The sequence below is a fragment of the Cotesia typhae genome, unplaced genomic scaffold (genome assembly GCF_013202065.1).
Source record: "Cotesia typhae breed Kobodo isofemale line unplaced genomic scaffold, CoteBio_Ctyphae contig_23, whole genome shotgun sequence".
NCBI lineage: Eukaryota > Metazoa > Arthropoda > Insecta > Hymenoptera > Braconidae > Cotesia > Cotesia typhae.
This window is the reverse complement of record NW_027423729.1, coordinates 3,726,915-3,741,703: the sequence shown is the minus strand read 5'-3', so window position 1 is coordinate 3,741,703 and position 14,789 is coordinate 3,726,915. Positions and strand designations below refer to the sequence as shown.

Sequence of the window (14,789 nt, the reverse complement as noted above, 5' to 3'; positions counted from 1 at the left end):
TCACATAATTTACGTCAACGTAAATTTTATTGAAAAAAATAAAAAATAATAAAGTTTAAATGGAACGATATTGAATAGTAGTATAGCTGTCGTTTATATTACTCCATCAAATTTTAATCCGATTTAAATATCAAAAGATAGAACATTAATTTTTATGCGAGTGGGTCAAGAACGTACGAAAGATAATTCCATTATGCAAATTTATAGAAAAAGAAAAGAGGTAAGCGTTATTATTATTTTTTTTTTCGTCAATATATTTCAGATCTGTCGAATAATTTATACTTCAACCAAATCTCGCTATTTATAATTACATAAATATGAATTAGAATGTCAATAAAAATTAACTAGACAGAAAAATAATTAAGTAGGCAAAAAAAAATATATAAAGATGGATTCTGACGACAGAACGTGTCAGTAAGACCCCCCGCGGGTTCTGAGCTCGACCCACTGGGAAAAATACACCGCCCCAAAAATTACGCTACATTGCCTTACACTTTTGACCATATACTATTGTATATATGTATCTACGTATATAAGCTTTACAATATAAAAAGTACTGTATACTCTGCCATTCTCATCTCGTCTGAAAGCAACTTGGGCGTGAAACGCTAAAAATTGTTCTCCACAGGGGGAACGCAAGCTTGTCGCCTTCCTGTCAACTGACACTGGCGTGCGACGATTTCTACATCACTCCGCTATTATAAATTTACAAATTTATAATAATAATAATAATCATAATCATAATGGATTTTCTAACTTTTTCCATATGAATAAAATTCAAATATTTTTTTATGTTTTGATTTTTTGCTCAAATTATTTTAAAAATTGAGAAAAATTTTGAATTATTTCTAGTTAGAATTTTTAGTTCTAAGAACTAAAATTTTTTTCCATGAAAAAAATTTATATCAAAAATGAATTCCAATTTTCTTCATAAAGATTTTTTTCAATCAATTAAAATCTACAAAATAATAATCCAACCTTTTAATTCAAAATTTTAAATATTTGACATTTAAAAAAACCTTACAAATTATTTTGATCAAAAATATCCTATTGGTTTCTATCACAAAAAATTTATTATTCAAATATTCTATACAAAAATAGCTACTTTCAAAAATCAATCGCCGCAATCTCATAAAACAATATTTAAAAACTTCCAGTCGAATGAGCCAGCAAAAATGATTGAAATTCGCGCCTTATTCTGCGGAGTACATACATAATACTATCGGTAAATAAGCGGTAAAAAGTTGATACCTGAATGATATAAAGATCGACAAGAGACATGAGATCCTAAAAATGAATAAAAGTGCAGCGTGAAAACACTCGGCCATGCGTTAATAAATAAGGATAGGAAAAAGGTAGATCGTGGGGCGTAATGGCACTTTCAGTGAGGTATTGATGTATATGGTTGGTCTTGTCCTGGTTCTGGTCCCGGTAGAGGTACTAGAAGGCATATAATATAGCAATAGCAGGGATAGGAGAATAAGAATTGGAGCTCACCAGTCTGAGTTTGTTAAAGAGACCAGAGAAAGAGCTGGGTTCCTAGGTAGGGGTCTATAAGTAGCCTCCTAGCACCACAGGCGTCGGGCGTCAAGGGCCATGCCGATCGTCACATGGAGATCCAAATCTGATCCTCGATCCTCGCTCTCTCATCTAGACGCTGTGTTACCAAGGAGTGTGTACTCAACTCAAGTAGTTTACATCTTACATCTCGCTTTCCCACTGAGGAGCCGCAAAAACGTTTGTAATCTCTTGGTTCCGTTCTCTTGTTATTATTATTGTTATTATTATTGGACCGATCCTCATCCTCAATAACTTTTTCTTGGTAACGATCTCTGATGAGATGAGACGAGACGAACGCGCGCCTACTCTATTATCCTGTTTTTCTTTTTACCTTTGTTGGACAGATTTTTTGTCATTGCAGTGCGTTAGCTCTTTCGGGTTCATTCATCTGTAAGGTCCTTTTGGGTCCACGAGATACAAGATCCCTGATCGGAGACTTGATTGTAGGTTGCTTACAAAAAACCTTAATGTTTTGGTTATGATCGCGAGATAATTATTGTACGGTTGGGTAATATGCTTGAATTCAGATTGTATAACGGTTTTGACTTTGAGGAATTTTTTTTTTTTATTCAGAGTTTAAATTGGTAGAGAAGTTTTAGAGTTTTTTAATTACGAATTAAGTCAACGACATTTATTGAAATGATGTTTATTATATTGTGAATTTTGCAATACTGATAGAAAAGTTAACTTGATTTAATAAGAGTAAAAAAATTTTTAATAAAAAAATTAAATAGAAAAAAATTTTTTAAACTAATAAATTTTTTTCGTTTAATAAATTTTACTTAGTTCAAAAGTTTTTTTTATTTAATACAAGACAGTGAAATACTTCAAAATAATATTCTTTGTGTTTAAATCAAGTAAAAAATTTCTTAAAGAAAATTCTTATTCTTAATTGTTAAAAATATTCCCAAACACCGAAATAATCTTATAAGTAAAAATTTCTTTGACCTTAAAACAATTTTTTTTTCCCAAAAAGAAATAAATAAATTAAAAAGTAGAATTATTTTTATTTTACAGGATCATTAGAAGACCCACGGGATAACAATCGGGCGAATGAGAGTGCAAAAGAGCCCGTCAGTAGCACAATCGTTTGATTAAGGACTGAAAATATGTATATTCAGAGCCGAAGGTCCACAAACGTGGGGTCATAAATTAAACCGATGAATAGTTTAAGAAATAACTAAAAAATCTACGTAAATAACCGAGTAGAGATTTAGAAACTTTCGTACACAATAATAATTAATTAATCAATCAATCAATTTTTATTTATTGCTAATAGCATCTGTAAACTCAGGCGTTAATCTTCATAATAAATTCATCTCGTGCTTAATCCTTTTCAGGTTAAAAAATTTCCGATTGTTTTCAGCGTCGAGCTAATCCTCGGATGCGCGATCCGCAATTTTCCATTATTCAGTCATAAACACTCGCTCGCTAAAATTTCCAAAAACTTTTATACATTATTATCAATATCAAATCATATATTATCGTTTGTTAGAATAGTAACTATCTTAGAATTTTATTAATCAAAATCAAATTATATTATCGATTCATTTTTCTTTCGTAAAGTTTCTAATTGACGATTTAAGTCAATTGACTCAATTATAATAATACTAACATTAAATTTTTTCCCTACATTACAGAACAACCCAAAAAAAAATTCTCTCTCCAAAAAGTGAAATGGCTCGGGCAAAAGACCTGCAATAAATGGAGTCGGAATAGAGCGCGATTTTATGCCGGAGAAATGACACATTGGCCGATACAAAACGTCCAAGTAGTCCGCGAAGCCTCTTCTCTTCTGTTAAAAACTCTCGGTCTCTCTCTTAAAGGTATAATGTACCCGTGTATTTGTTAAATGTGTATTAAAGACGTACACAGATAAATATGAAGGAGCATATAGCTGGTAGTTGGGAGCTTGAATCCTATCCGGTTAGTTTTCAGTGACTGTGACCGCCGCGCGACGAGCTGTACAGTAGCGGCAAATAGCCATAAATATAAAATATGTCCCGTCTTTTCACCCTTTCACACCAACACCCCGAGCAGTCCCGGTCCCATGCCGGTGTATACAATCGCGGGTATAATATATAAAATATATCGATAGTCATATGGCTCCGGTTATGAGTATGGTTAGCTTGTATATGGCAATGTGTTATCCAGCCTCTGTCTCTGCCTCCTGTATGTTATATGTTATTCCACACAACCAAAGAGCCACCGATCTTTAACACTTCGGATCCAGAAGTCGTGTTATGTGTAGTGTATCATACACATATATACATATATACAGTAAACAGATATGAGAAATACCTCGCAACTCGCAACTGAATATTCGAGCACGGTAAAATGTGTTGGGAGCTCAACCTCAACACCTTTGTGTACGACATTCCTTGCCTTCCTGTTCGTATGCCTCCAGGTCCAGGTTGTTTTCCCTATTTTTTATTGTTTATTATTTTTTTTTGAGTTCACTCACGATGGTATAGTAAATTAATTGTAGTTAGAATATTAAAAAATTTTCAGTAATGTCATATGTAAAAATTATAATTAAATGTTTTTTTCGAATAGAGCAAAAAAAGTTGTTAAATTAAGAAATTTTTCTTCAATTTAAACTTAAAAATTTTTTAAAATCAGTTAATTAATTTTTTTTGAACTGAGATTGAAACTCTTTAAATGAATTTTTTTAGTTTAAAAATTTTTCTCTTGAACAAAATATAAACTGAGATTTAAAATTATTTGTCCGAATGAAAATGAAAATTGTAGAAATTTGATGAACAAAAAATAAGATTATAAATATGTTTAAATGTAAGAAGAATAGGCGGCGTATGTAGATTGTAATTAAATGTCGATGAATTTATGAATACGCGAACGTATATAGTAATTGGTTTTGGATTGTAGTGATATTAAAAAGTAATTCATTTCAGTCGGTTTTTGAAATCAACATCGTCAGATGAAACGTTGCCGTTCACGGGTGCTCTTTCTTATATTATAATTATTATAATAATGTATATACATATTTCTTTTTACTCGCTCATTTACACGGTCGGCACGGCGGTTTCTGAAAGAAAGACAAGTTTACTTCTGTGGCATGACTCCCACTGACTATCTTAATGGTGTGTCTCAGTGAATTTAACTCTCTTGACCGGCCGAGCATTAACAAATCTCTTCAGAATTCATACATGTATATGTATATATATATACACAAATGTATACATTGTGACAAAGAAAATAAATTTAAAAATATATTTATACTTATAACTTCATTTAATTGTCGACTTTAACCAAATGCTAAATGTTAAATGTAATTAGAATTTAAATAACCAATTTTTTATACACCAAAAAATTATTCTCAAGAAATTTGTTCAAATATTTTTAAATAATTAAAAAAAAAATTTTTTTTCAATAATACTCTACTTGTAATAATTTTGCTCATTAAATTTTTAATGAAAAAAAAATCCTGTCCAAGCAAGGAATAGGTACAAAAAATTTTTTTAATTAAAATTTGATTCTCCAAAAATTTGTTCAAATTTTTTATACCAGCTGTTAAATTTAAAAAAATCTAAGAATTATTTTTTATAAAAGTCCTCAACCCGTCATAATTTTAAGTCATTACATTTTCAACAAAAGAAACTCCCGTTGAAGCCAAAAATCGAACCTCCGAATTGTTAGTCTTGTCACACGACAAAAGAAACTCTTTCATAACCAAAAATATCGATCCCTAAAATATTCCCTTGTAGATAAATACAAATACCAGCAATAAATTATAAATTTGAAATAAAATTTTATTTAATAAAAATGCGTAAGTGTTTTGGAATTTAACATCCGCATTATTTCTACAATACACATGAATGTGTACGATAAGTCAAGGGGGGCCGGACCAAATACCAAAATCGCCTAGAAGGTACTACAGTACATATGTATATATACCTCGAAACATAATATTTCGAATATCATATTAATATACAGATATACATTTCATTTACTAATATAAAGAGCGGAGGTTTTACTTCACGGCCGTCGCACAAGGCAATCGGGAGACGTCTCTTACAATTGAGTTTGAAATTATATAGATATATATTTATAAATATAAATATGAAAAAAAGTATCTTTAAAAAATTCGTTTGGCTTGTTTTGTGGGTGTCTACTCAATGTTTCTTTTTCTTATTCAGTGGTATCTACTGTCGCTGCAGGTGTAAAAAAACCCGGGACAGGACCAGGATCCAAAAACTCCCAGTAGGGTCGGCATATTTTATCCATTGTCGCGCCTCACCTCTGACGCTCTGACGGCGGCACTTTTCAACTTTTTATAGAGATTTTTATACCGTTCTTTCTGTTACTCTTTCTCACTATTACTTTTTTATCTCACATGTGTATATATGTGTATCGGCGAATAGAGCACAGCATCACCATCCAAGAAGAAAGCAACTTATACATATAAAATATAATATATATGAGTGACTTCTCCTCCGGCTGTTGCCAACTAAAGGCAGAATGATAATATATATGAATATGAATATAAATATAATAATGAGAACGGGTTTCCCGTCGCTGGCTCTAAAACTCCGAATCTTCGCTCCTCGTGGTATTATTTCGTAGTCGACTTGTCTCTCGACTCAGGACTCAGCTCAGCTCAGCTCAGCTGTATGCTTATACTACTTGGATACATATCCGAGCACGGAGCGTCACTACACATGGTTATATGCTTTCTCGCGTACGTCTCGATCCCTGTACGGATTATTCATTTCAAAGATATATCGTGCGCTCCTATCTGTTGGACATTATCGCTCGTGCCGATCGCGATTCCGTTCTAAGTAGAAGCGTGCCTTCCTCATCCAGCTGTTGTACACCAATCATTTCTCTCTATAGCGGCCATATACATTCAAAGTACCCTTTCATTTTATTATAAAACCATCATTTTGTCTCAATCAACCGAAAAACACTGACGTATTTGTCCAATTAATTCACTTCCCCTGCGGTCTTTGCTTTTGTTGTGATTTTCTCTTTCATTCATTAATTGTGTTCATCATTTTTATTATTTTTTTACTCGATGATTAAATCGATGTATTTTACCAAAAGTAAAATAATTCGGAAAAAAATGGGAAAAAATTTTTTACTTCATTGAAATATATCTCAAAGTTAAAACTATAGACGATAAGATTGCAGCTAAAAAAATTTATCCGAATTACGAAATTTCAATATTTATGTCGGTACTGTGGGAAAATATATATTTTATTGATTTGGGTGGATCTCTCAATATAGAAAACATTTAATAAATAATTTTTTTGTATTGAAATAATTTATTTTAATGGGAGATACGCCTGTTTATTTTTTATTATGATTCTCTTGAGCAGGGAAGAGACAGAATCGAGGAGTTTATATATAATATTCGATCCCTTTTAATATTTTTACGAAATAATGAATCATAGAAAAATCGTAATTTTTATTCCTGTATAAAATATTTCAACCTTCACTATAATTTCTTTGGGTCACCCAAAATAACGTCTTTAGTATATCTTAAAAAAAAAAAAATTCAATTTTTTTGGTCCGGTCTAATATTGACAATATATTATTAAAAAATTAATAAATTTAAATGGTGTATCCAGAAAAATTCTTTCTGGCCAATAATAATTTTTTCTCTCAAAATATAAACGAACCCTAATGAAGAAATTGAGTTTCCCGTGACACTTTTTGGCCAAAAGTCTCCCGGGGAGTTTCCAAGAATCGCTAATTGGGCAAGCAACCTGCTTAGCTTTTGAATGTTCTGTACCTAGTAACAAATGAGTCGAATGACGAGCAACACACTTAAAAACCTCAAGAATAATAGACTACTATGCAGTGTTGCACGTTGCACCGGCAAGATTTTTACTATTCCCAACATATTTAACATTGTCCTAAAAGTCTGCGCGTAGCAAGACGGTCCTAAATCTTGGGTGTGCTCCCATAGAGCCCGTGCTCCCTACTGATCCGCAGAAAGGCTGTTTTCTAACATGACAAAGAAAAGTGATTATTAGCTAAACCAGGGGGGTCCGTGTTGTGGTTTTGGTTTAGGTACGTTTTTTCTAGACCTTCTGTCGTACGACCAACTAAAATAGACCTCTATCTGTGTCTACGCCACTCAAAGAGCCTAAATATTCTCCTCTCTTCTTTTTAGTTTTGGTTTTCATTCAGTTTTGCCTGCACTTACACTCACAATCTTCCCTATTCCCTGTTGGTTTCTTATTCTCTTTCTCCTCATCCATACCCACTCTGCAAGCTATTACTATATACATACTCAGTGATTTTCTGTTATATGTATGTCTGCTTTTTCAACCGGGTTTACACGGATATTTGAGCACTGGTCATCCGCACATCATCTTTCAGCGAGAAACAACCCTCTTATTTTTCCTCAACACAAACGGCATTGATCATTTTCCGACAAAAGTACTATAGACCTCAGATATACCTATAACTTTGAAAGTGAAAGAACTTGGACCAAACTGTGGAGAAAAGTTGTCTTAGTTTAGTTTTAAGTAGAGATGCCGTTAGTTTTTCGGAACATGTATATTTACAAACTGCCGGAAGTTCAAGACTAAAACGCCTTAGTCCCATTATTTGAGACTTATACGCATAATAATGTGTTTTCAATATCAAGACATGTATACACCAATTTTTGAAACTTTAAAACTGCTCTACTCTTTATGTTATATTATTATATACACTGAAAACGAGAAACTAATTCTTTACCCAGAAATAGTGTCAACACTTGACAAGAGATTATTATTAGTATTAATATAAATGATATTTTTATTTTTCTATTTATTATTCACTATTTGGATAATACTTTATAAATATAAATACATGAATGAGAGATTTATTTTTTTTTTTTAGATATTTCAGCTCGTTATTTTGAGGAAGTTCACCTCAAAAAAACTAGAGAAAATTTTTTTATTTACAAAGCGACTGATTTTATCAAAAATTGGATACATACATAATAAGTGTAGGAGATGATATTACTTTAACTGGAGCTTTTGGTGAATATTATTTATTTGAAAGACATGAATTGAATTAAAATTCATTTCTTCGCGGTAATTTTGAAAATTGAAGATCTGAATGATGTCCATCAGAAATGAAAACGATTTCTTGATGGACTTAAAAAGCGCCGACGTTTAGTTGTTGAAAACTTGACATTTGAAAATGAACCGAAACTTCTCTTCTTTTTTTTGAAAATTTTCAATTTCATGGAAAATAAGAGATTAAAATAATCTTTGAGTAAAATCGGATTTTTCTATTAAAAAAATTTTTTGAAACCGACGTTTTCTATAAAGTGACTTTTTAGTAGGAAAAATAAAATTTTCTTTGTATTTATAACTGGTAAAACAGCAACCATTTTTTATGGTATTAAGATTTACGAAAATCAAAAAATTTTTTTTGATAAATAAATAACTAAATTTTTTATTTTTAAAACAAAAAATTTTCATTATTAAATTTCAATTTAAAAAAATTTTTTTAAATTCAATATTATACCTTTTTTTTTTTCTGAAGTGAGTATATAAAAAAAAAAACCCAAAAATTGTCTAATGCCAATTTATGGCTTCTCATTATACCCAGATAATACTTTTTTAAGTCGGACGGTAATTAACTAACAATAAAAATACCGGGATTAAACAAACATAGCACAAAAAAAATTTTATCATTCCTTACAAAGCAAATTGCCAAAAGTGTAATAACTTCTCAGTTGAATAAGTACTTAAATGATAAAATCATTTTGTTGTTGTATTTTTAGAAAATCTATAAAAATAAATCACAACCTTGAAAAAAAAAGATACTCCTAGAATCGACAAACTAAACCTAGAGATTGGGTATATGACGTCAAGCTAACTGCTCAGGGTGTAATTTATGACAGGATCGTCAGGCATAAGCTGTCCCTCAATATCAACACTAAACACAAAATGACACTCGAAATTTAAATTTACATTATTTATTCAAGATTTACAATCTCGTGATACTTAGCACTTTTTAAACTTGATCCTTAATTATAAATCTCATAAATAATATTTAGTTTTTATTATATATTGTAATATAGTACCTATACTCAAATAATATAGAATAGTAGACCCGCCATTAATTTAATAAAGTTGACAAAGTTCAAAGTTCAGCATTAATATTGAATGAGAAATATCGAGTTCAACATTTACAATAAAAAAGTATTTTTTTTTTTAACGAATGAAACACGCCTTAGCCTTTGACTCATAGTTTCATTCCGCTGACTCACAGAACTGCAGTTTTATTTATTCCTTCTTCCTTCTGTTATTATTTATCACGCGAAATAAAAAAAAAGAAAAATATATTTCAAAAGTTTTTTTGAATATGTCGGTCGTGAATTGTATACATATATTACTACCTATAAACACCAGGTATTTTTACACGGTTCTGAGTCGAGATTGACCCCGTCGCTGCAGTATTCTCATTCCTGAGTGACGTCTTCATGTCTAACTCCGCGGGGCATTCCGCTGGGATATGATGCATTTATATATACATGTTATAACACACCCATTAAATATTTTATAATCTTCCCTGCTATTATACGTTACGCCGTTTATGACAGCAACGCTAGTATAACAATAATGTTCACGCGCTTGTAAAATTTTGTTAGATAACAGCAATGAATTATACGAAATTAAAATCAAAATTCGCGGCAGCTTTAAGGAAATTTTTTATTAATTATTATTCAAAAATAATTTTTGGTAAGATATTAAATATGTTTATATAAAGTTTAATATTTAATGTGAAACGTAAGTTCAATTGTAAAAAAGTTTGAACTAAAATTAACGGTAAACTTATTTGGAATATTTATTTATATTTATGTTTGTAATTATTATATATAAATGGAGAAACGAGTTAGTAAGAATGATTTTAAAAAACTCAGATGAAAGATACAATAAGGATGATTAGCAGCAATGACATTGCGTGCTTGGAAAATGCACTGGAATTAAAAGGGAGACTGCGATGGATGTTGGGCTTAATAAGATAAATAAATTTATTTATAACTGAAAGGAAGATTATAATATGATATAAAGGCGACACACTCCTTAGGCGGTTACTCCGGATGTGTTAATTAATTGTTTTGTGGGAGTATTTTGTATACATTTCAAAATATATCGCTACTGTTTTTATTTGAATTTAAAATAGATGATGAGGAAAAAAACTTTTTTTTTTCTTATAAAGAGAATATATGGCAATTGTTTAATTTCATAGTTGCTTTTTTTTAACGATGAACAGAATTTTTTTGAATTATTACGTAAATTTTCTCTTAAAGTTTATTAAAAATAGAATAATTACTAAAGAAAAAAATTTTTTTTATTTCAATATTGTGACAGAAAAAAAAAATTAAAAATGATTAGATTGAAAATTTTCTTTTACATAGTTATAAAATATTAAGATTCAAACTTCGTGGAATAAAAAATTTTTGAATTTTGGTACAGATATCGATCCGAAAAAATTCCAATTGTAATTTATCAATAAAAAAAAATCTAGAAGCCCAAAAAGCCAAAGAATATAAAATTTCATAAAAAAAATTCTAACTAGTTAATAAAAAATTCATTTGCTTAAAAAAATCAACTTCCTGCAAAAGAAACCAATCATTTATAAATAAACATATGCTTACCTTTCGAAAAAAAATGTATCCTCGAAACCTCTTGCTCCAAAGGAGTCACTTTTTCATCAAAAATACAAACAACTCGGCTCCGAAAGTCTCAAAAACTCACTCGCGATCACACAGTTTCTTTACGAAACAATAAAAAGCCGCGAGCGTCACAGGAGTAAAACAAAAATTTATTTAAAAATCCATGAAACCCGAAAAACAAATTTCCTAAACATAAACCTTACATATAACCCTTAAATATAAAAAACTATTTCCCCTTCTTCGCGCCGTCTCAATGTGCAATTTCCCTCTCCCTCAGCCACCAAAACGGAAACTCTTTCTGAGAAATCCTCGGTACGTCTTGCCGTCACACCGCGGAATTCTGAAAACTCTTTCCCGAGTCAGTCCAGCTCAACCGCGAGTTTTCAAAATTCTTACTACATGTATTAAAAAACAACATATACAACTAACAATATTTATATTTATACTTATAATAATTTGATTCTACTTATAATATTGATAATAGGCAGCTCGAAAACGTTAAACTCGCCCTGTCGCGGTCGCGAACGAATCTCGGCTGCTGGCTCGCTTTCTCTCTCTCAGCTCGCGCTTATTTCTTGGTACCACCGTCACGAGCGCTGTTTACACACACGACGATAATGAGGGAGAGGTTCCTACCGCCGACGTATCCCTTCCCGTTTATCTGGGAGCCAACCGCGAACCGCTGATAACAAGGTGGGAAAGGACCAACCTTACTTATCCACACACGCGCCCAAAAGAAGGGGCTCCTGCTTCGTCACGCACACAGATAGATAGCATCAGAGAAAGAGAGAGAGTACAGCATCAGCCTCCACTCCGGCTCTAGCGTCTCAATCTGTGGGAGAAAGACCAGAGATTGGAAATAAAAGTTGAAAAAAAGCAAGCGGGAGAGACGCGAGTAATCGACGCGAGATCAGCGCAGCCTCCGAATGGACCAAAATGGCCACTTACCCGGAACACCATTGGATAACCGGAAGCTTCCAGGGCGTGGTCGAGGGCCGCCCTTGATTGTCATTTCGTGGAAATAATTCGCGAGATTCCACGACGGGGGTAAAGGAGACGGCATAGTTACCGGGTGGGGTTCCTGATAAAGGGGTTGAAGGATGAAGGGTGAAGGGCCAAAAGTTGGGGAAAATACGGAACTGAGAAGGGGCTTTTTTATGCGAACCTGGGGAAGGAGAAGGGGAATTCATGAGCGAAAGATAAAAAAATAAAAAAGGGTGAAACGCTCGGATCCACTCGGAAGATGGACTGTGCACGGTTATATTATGGGAGCTGGGTGCAGAGAAGTGCCGAGAATGAGAAAGACCCCGCGAGGGTGAATTGAGGAACCTTTTTATTGGTCCTCCGTAAAAAGGAGGACTTGTGTGGATGTATTTGCTGGTACTAATGTACTATTACGGATGGACAATGCGCATACTTGAGATAACTTACTATTAGTCTGTACGGTATTGTCTTTATCTTGACTTGAGTGCTCTTATATATTTTTCATCTACTTGCTATCTAAGTAGGTAGACTATAAATAATAATGTACATGCAATATGCATATACATTGACTCACTGTTCAGGCAATGGCTTATTAATATCTTCTTTTGTCGAACTACACTGTTCTATAACTTATGTTATAATTTACTAGTATTAGAATTTTCATTTGTGATTTTATGTAATTGTAAGAAAATTTTTTAAACGATTTATTGGAAGAGAATAGTTAAAAATTTCTTTAATTATGGGGAAAAATTGATTTTAAATTTGTAAAAAATAACTAATTTAAACATAAAGCTTATAGAATTACTAAATTTTTGTTATACTTATTTAAAAACTACTAATTTTAATGTCCTTTTCATATTTATACTATTTGAATGAGTGAAAATTTAACTAATTATATGTAAGGAAGAAGAAAAAAAATTTTTTTAATTTTATTATTTGAAATATTAGATGAAAATTAATTAATCAAGGTAATTTATTTTTAATGTAGAAATTTTTTGACAAATTTTTTGATTTCTTGAAAAATAATAATATTTCACAACAATTAGATTGTTAAAATACTTACTCAAAAAATAAATTTATCTAAATATAATAAATATAAAGAAAATGAAGGAAAACTAAAATAACCGAGCATTACATCGAACACAAAAGTTTTAAAAATCTAAATAATCTCGAATATTTACTTGCATTAAAATAGGGCCTATTATTTTGATATTAATATATAAAATACATAAAGCATGTTTAATATCATTATTATTGTTATTATTATCGGAGTCATTATTTAGGAAAATGCAAGTACATATTATATGCAGTCTACCGAGAAAAGCAAGAGCATTATTTTCTTGAAATATATAAGCAAACAAATAAATATGAAGTAAAGGAAGTAAACCGTAGATATTCATATTTTCGATATATCTGTTTATATATTTGTTATTTTAATCGACTATTTGTAGTTACGAGTGGGCAGTATTTTTACTATCGCGTTATGACCATTTAACTTTTGTTGAGGTTTGTCATGACGAATTGCACAAAGGAACATTCATATAAATAATAAATAAAATAAATATATGCGGACATACGTAAAAATAATTTGAGTACAATAAAAATAAGAAAACTTGTTTATGATAAATAATAAAATAAATCTAAAGAATTATAATAATATTTTGATTGAAACAAGCAATTGACAAGTTTGTCACAATTGTTAGATTTAACAAACTCACTCCTCCTATTCGTGGAAAAGGGACATCTGGCCGGTGCCAAAGCTCATGTCCGTCATCGCTACACGATCCTGTGACTGTATATATATTTATACAATAAAGATGTAAAATTGACAATGGAGGATGCTGGAGAGAAAGAGAGTAGAAATCTGTGTAAGAGCAAAAGCTACTCTTGCAATATACGAATAGAAGGCACTACGGTTTAGCTGTTGTGTCGTTAATATATATATATATATATATATATATATATATATATATATATATATATATATATATATATATATATATATATATATATACGAGTCTCTTCCATTTCCATTCGTGGGTGCCTTTATACCCCCCTTACCCATACATACATACACATTTATGTGAGATGTATACGGATATAAGTACACATACATACCAGTCTGCTCGTCATCCACGATGGAAGCTAATCCGACGGCCGAATGTTTGACAGAATAATTTTCACGTTAGCGGGGAGTATTATATGCTTTTATAAGGCCATGGGGTTCATGGGTATTGTCGCCAATAAGCCGTATCCCGCACCATCATAATACGTACACATACTTTTCATTTTTGTGAACAAACGCATGACCTAGTACCCAGTGCGAAGGTAATGCTGCATGACTGAAAAAAATAAAAAAAATTCATTTAATAATAAAATATCAAACGTTGTTTTTTATGCTGACGCTTTATTTATTTTTTTTTTTTTCTTTTTCAAGTAATCACATTTATAAATAGGCATTACCTTTTACCTTTTTATGTGGATAAAAATGTTTTAAAACATATACTTTATGTGTTTTTATATTAATATCATATGCGATGCGATTTGAAGTAAATGTTGATATTCATAAAACCACTCGGTTTCATTTTGATAAAAT

At 31.3% G+C, this 14,789-nt stretch overlaps 1 protein-coding gene across 3 annotated transcripts in view; it reads right to left on the bottom strand.

Moving 5' to 3' along the window:
* Otd2 (homeotic protein ocelliless) overlaps positions 1-14,508 on the bottom strand; it is a 76,581-nt gene extending 62,073 nt beyond the window's left edge. For all 3 annotated transcript variants that reach the window (XR_012478758.1, XM_074238871.1, XM_074238872.1), the window contains exon 1: positions 14,312-14,508. Coding sequence is in view for 2 of the 3 variants with exons in the window: in XM_074238871.1 (XP_074094972.1) it covers positions 14,312-14,326 (15 nt within the window). In the remaining variant the exon portion in view is untranslated. The remainder of the gene's footprint in view (positions 1-14,311) is intronic.
* Positions 14,509-14,789: the final 281 nt, after the last annotated feature.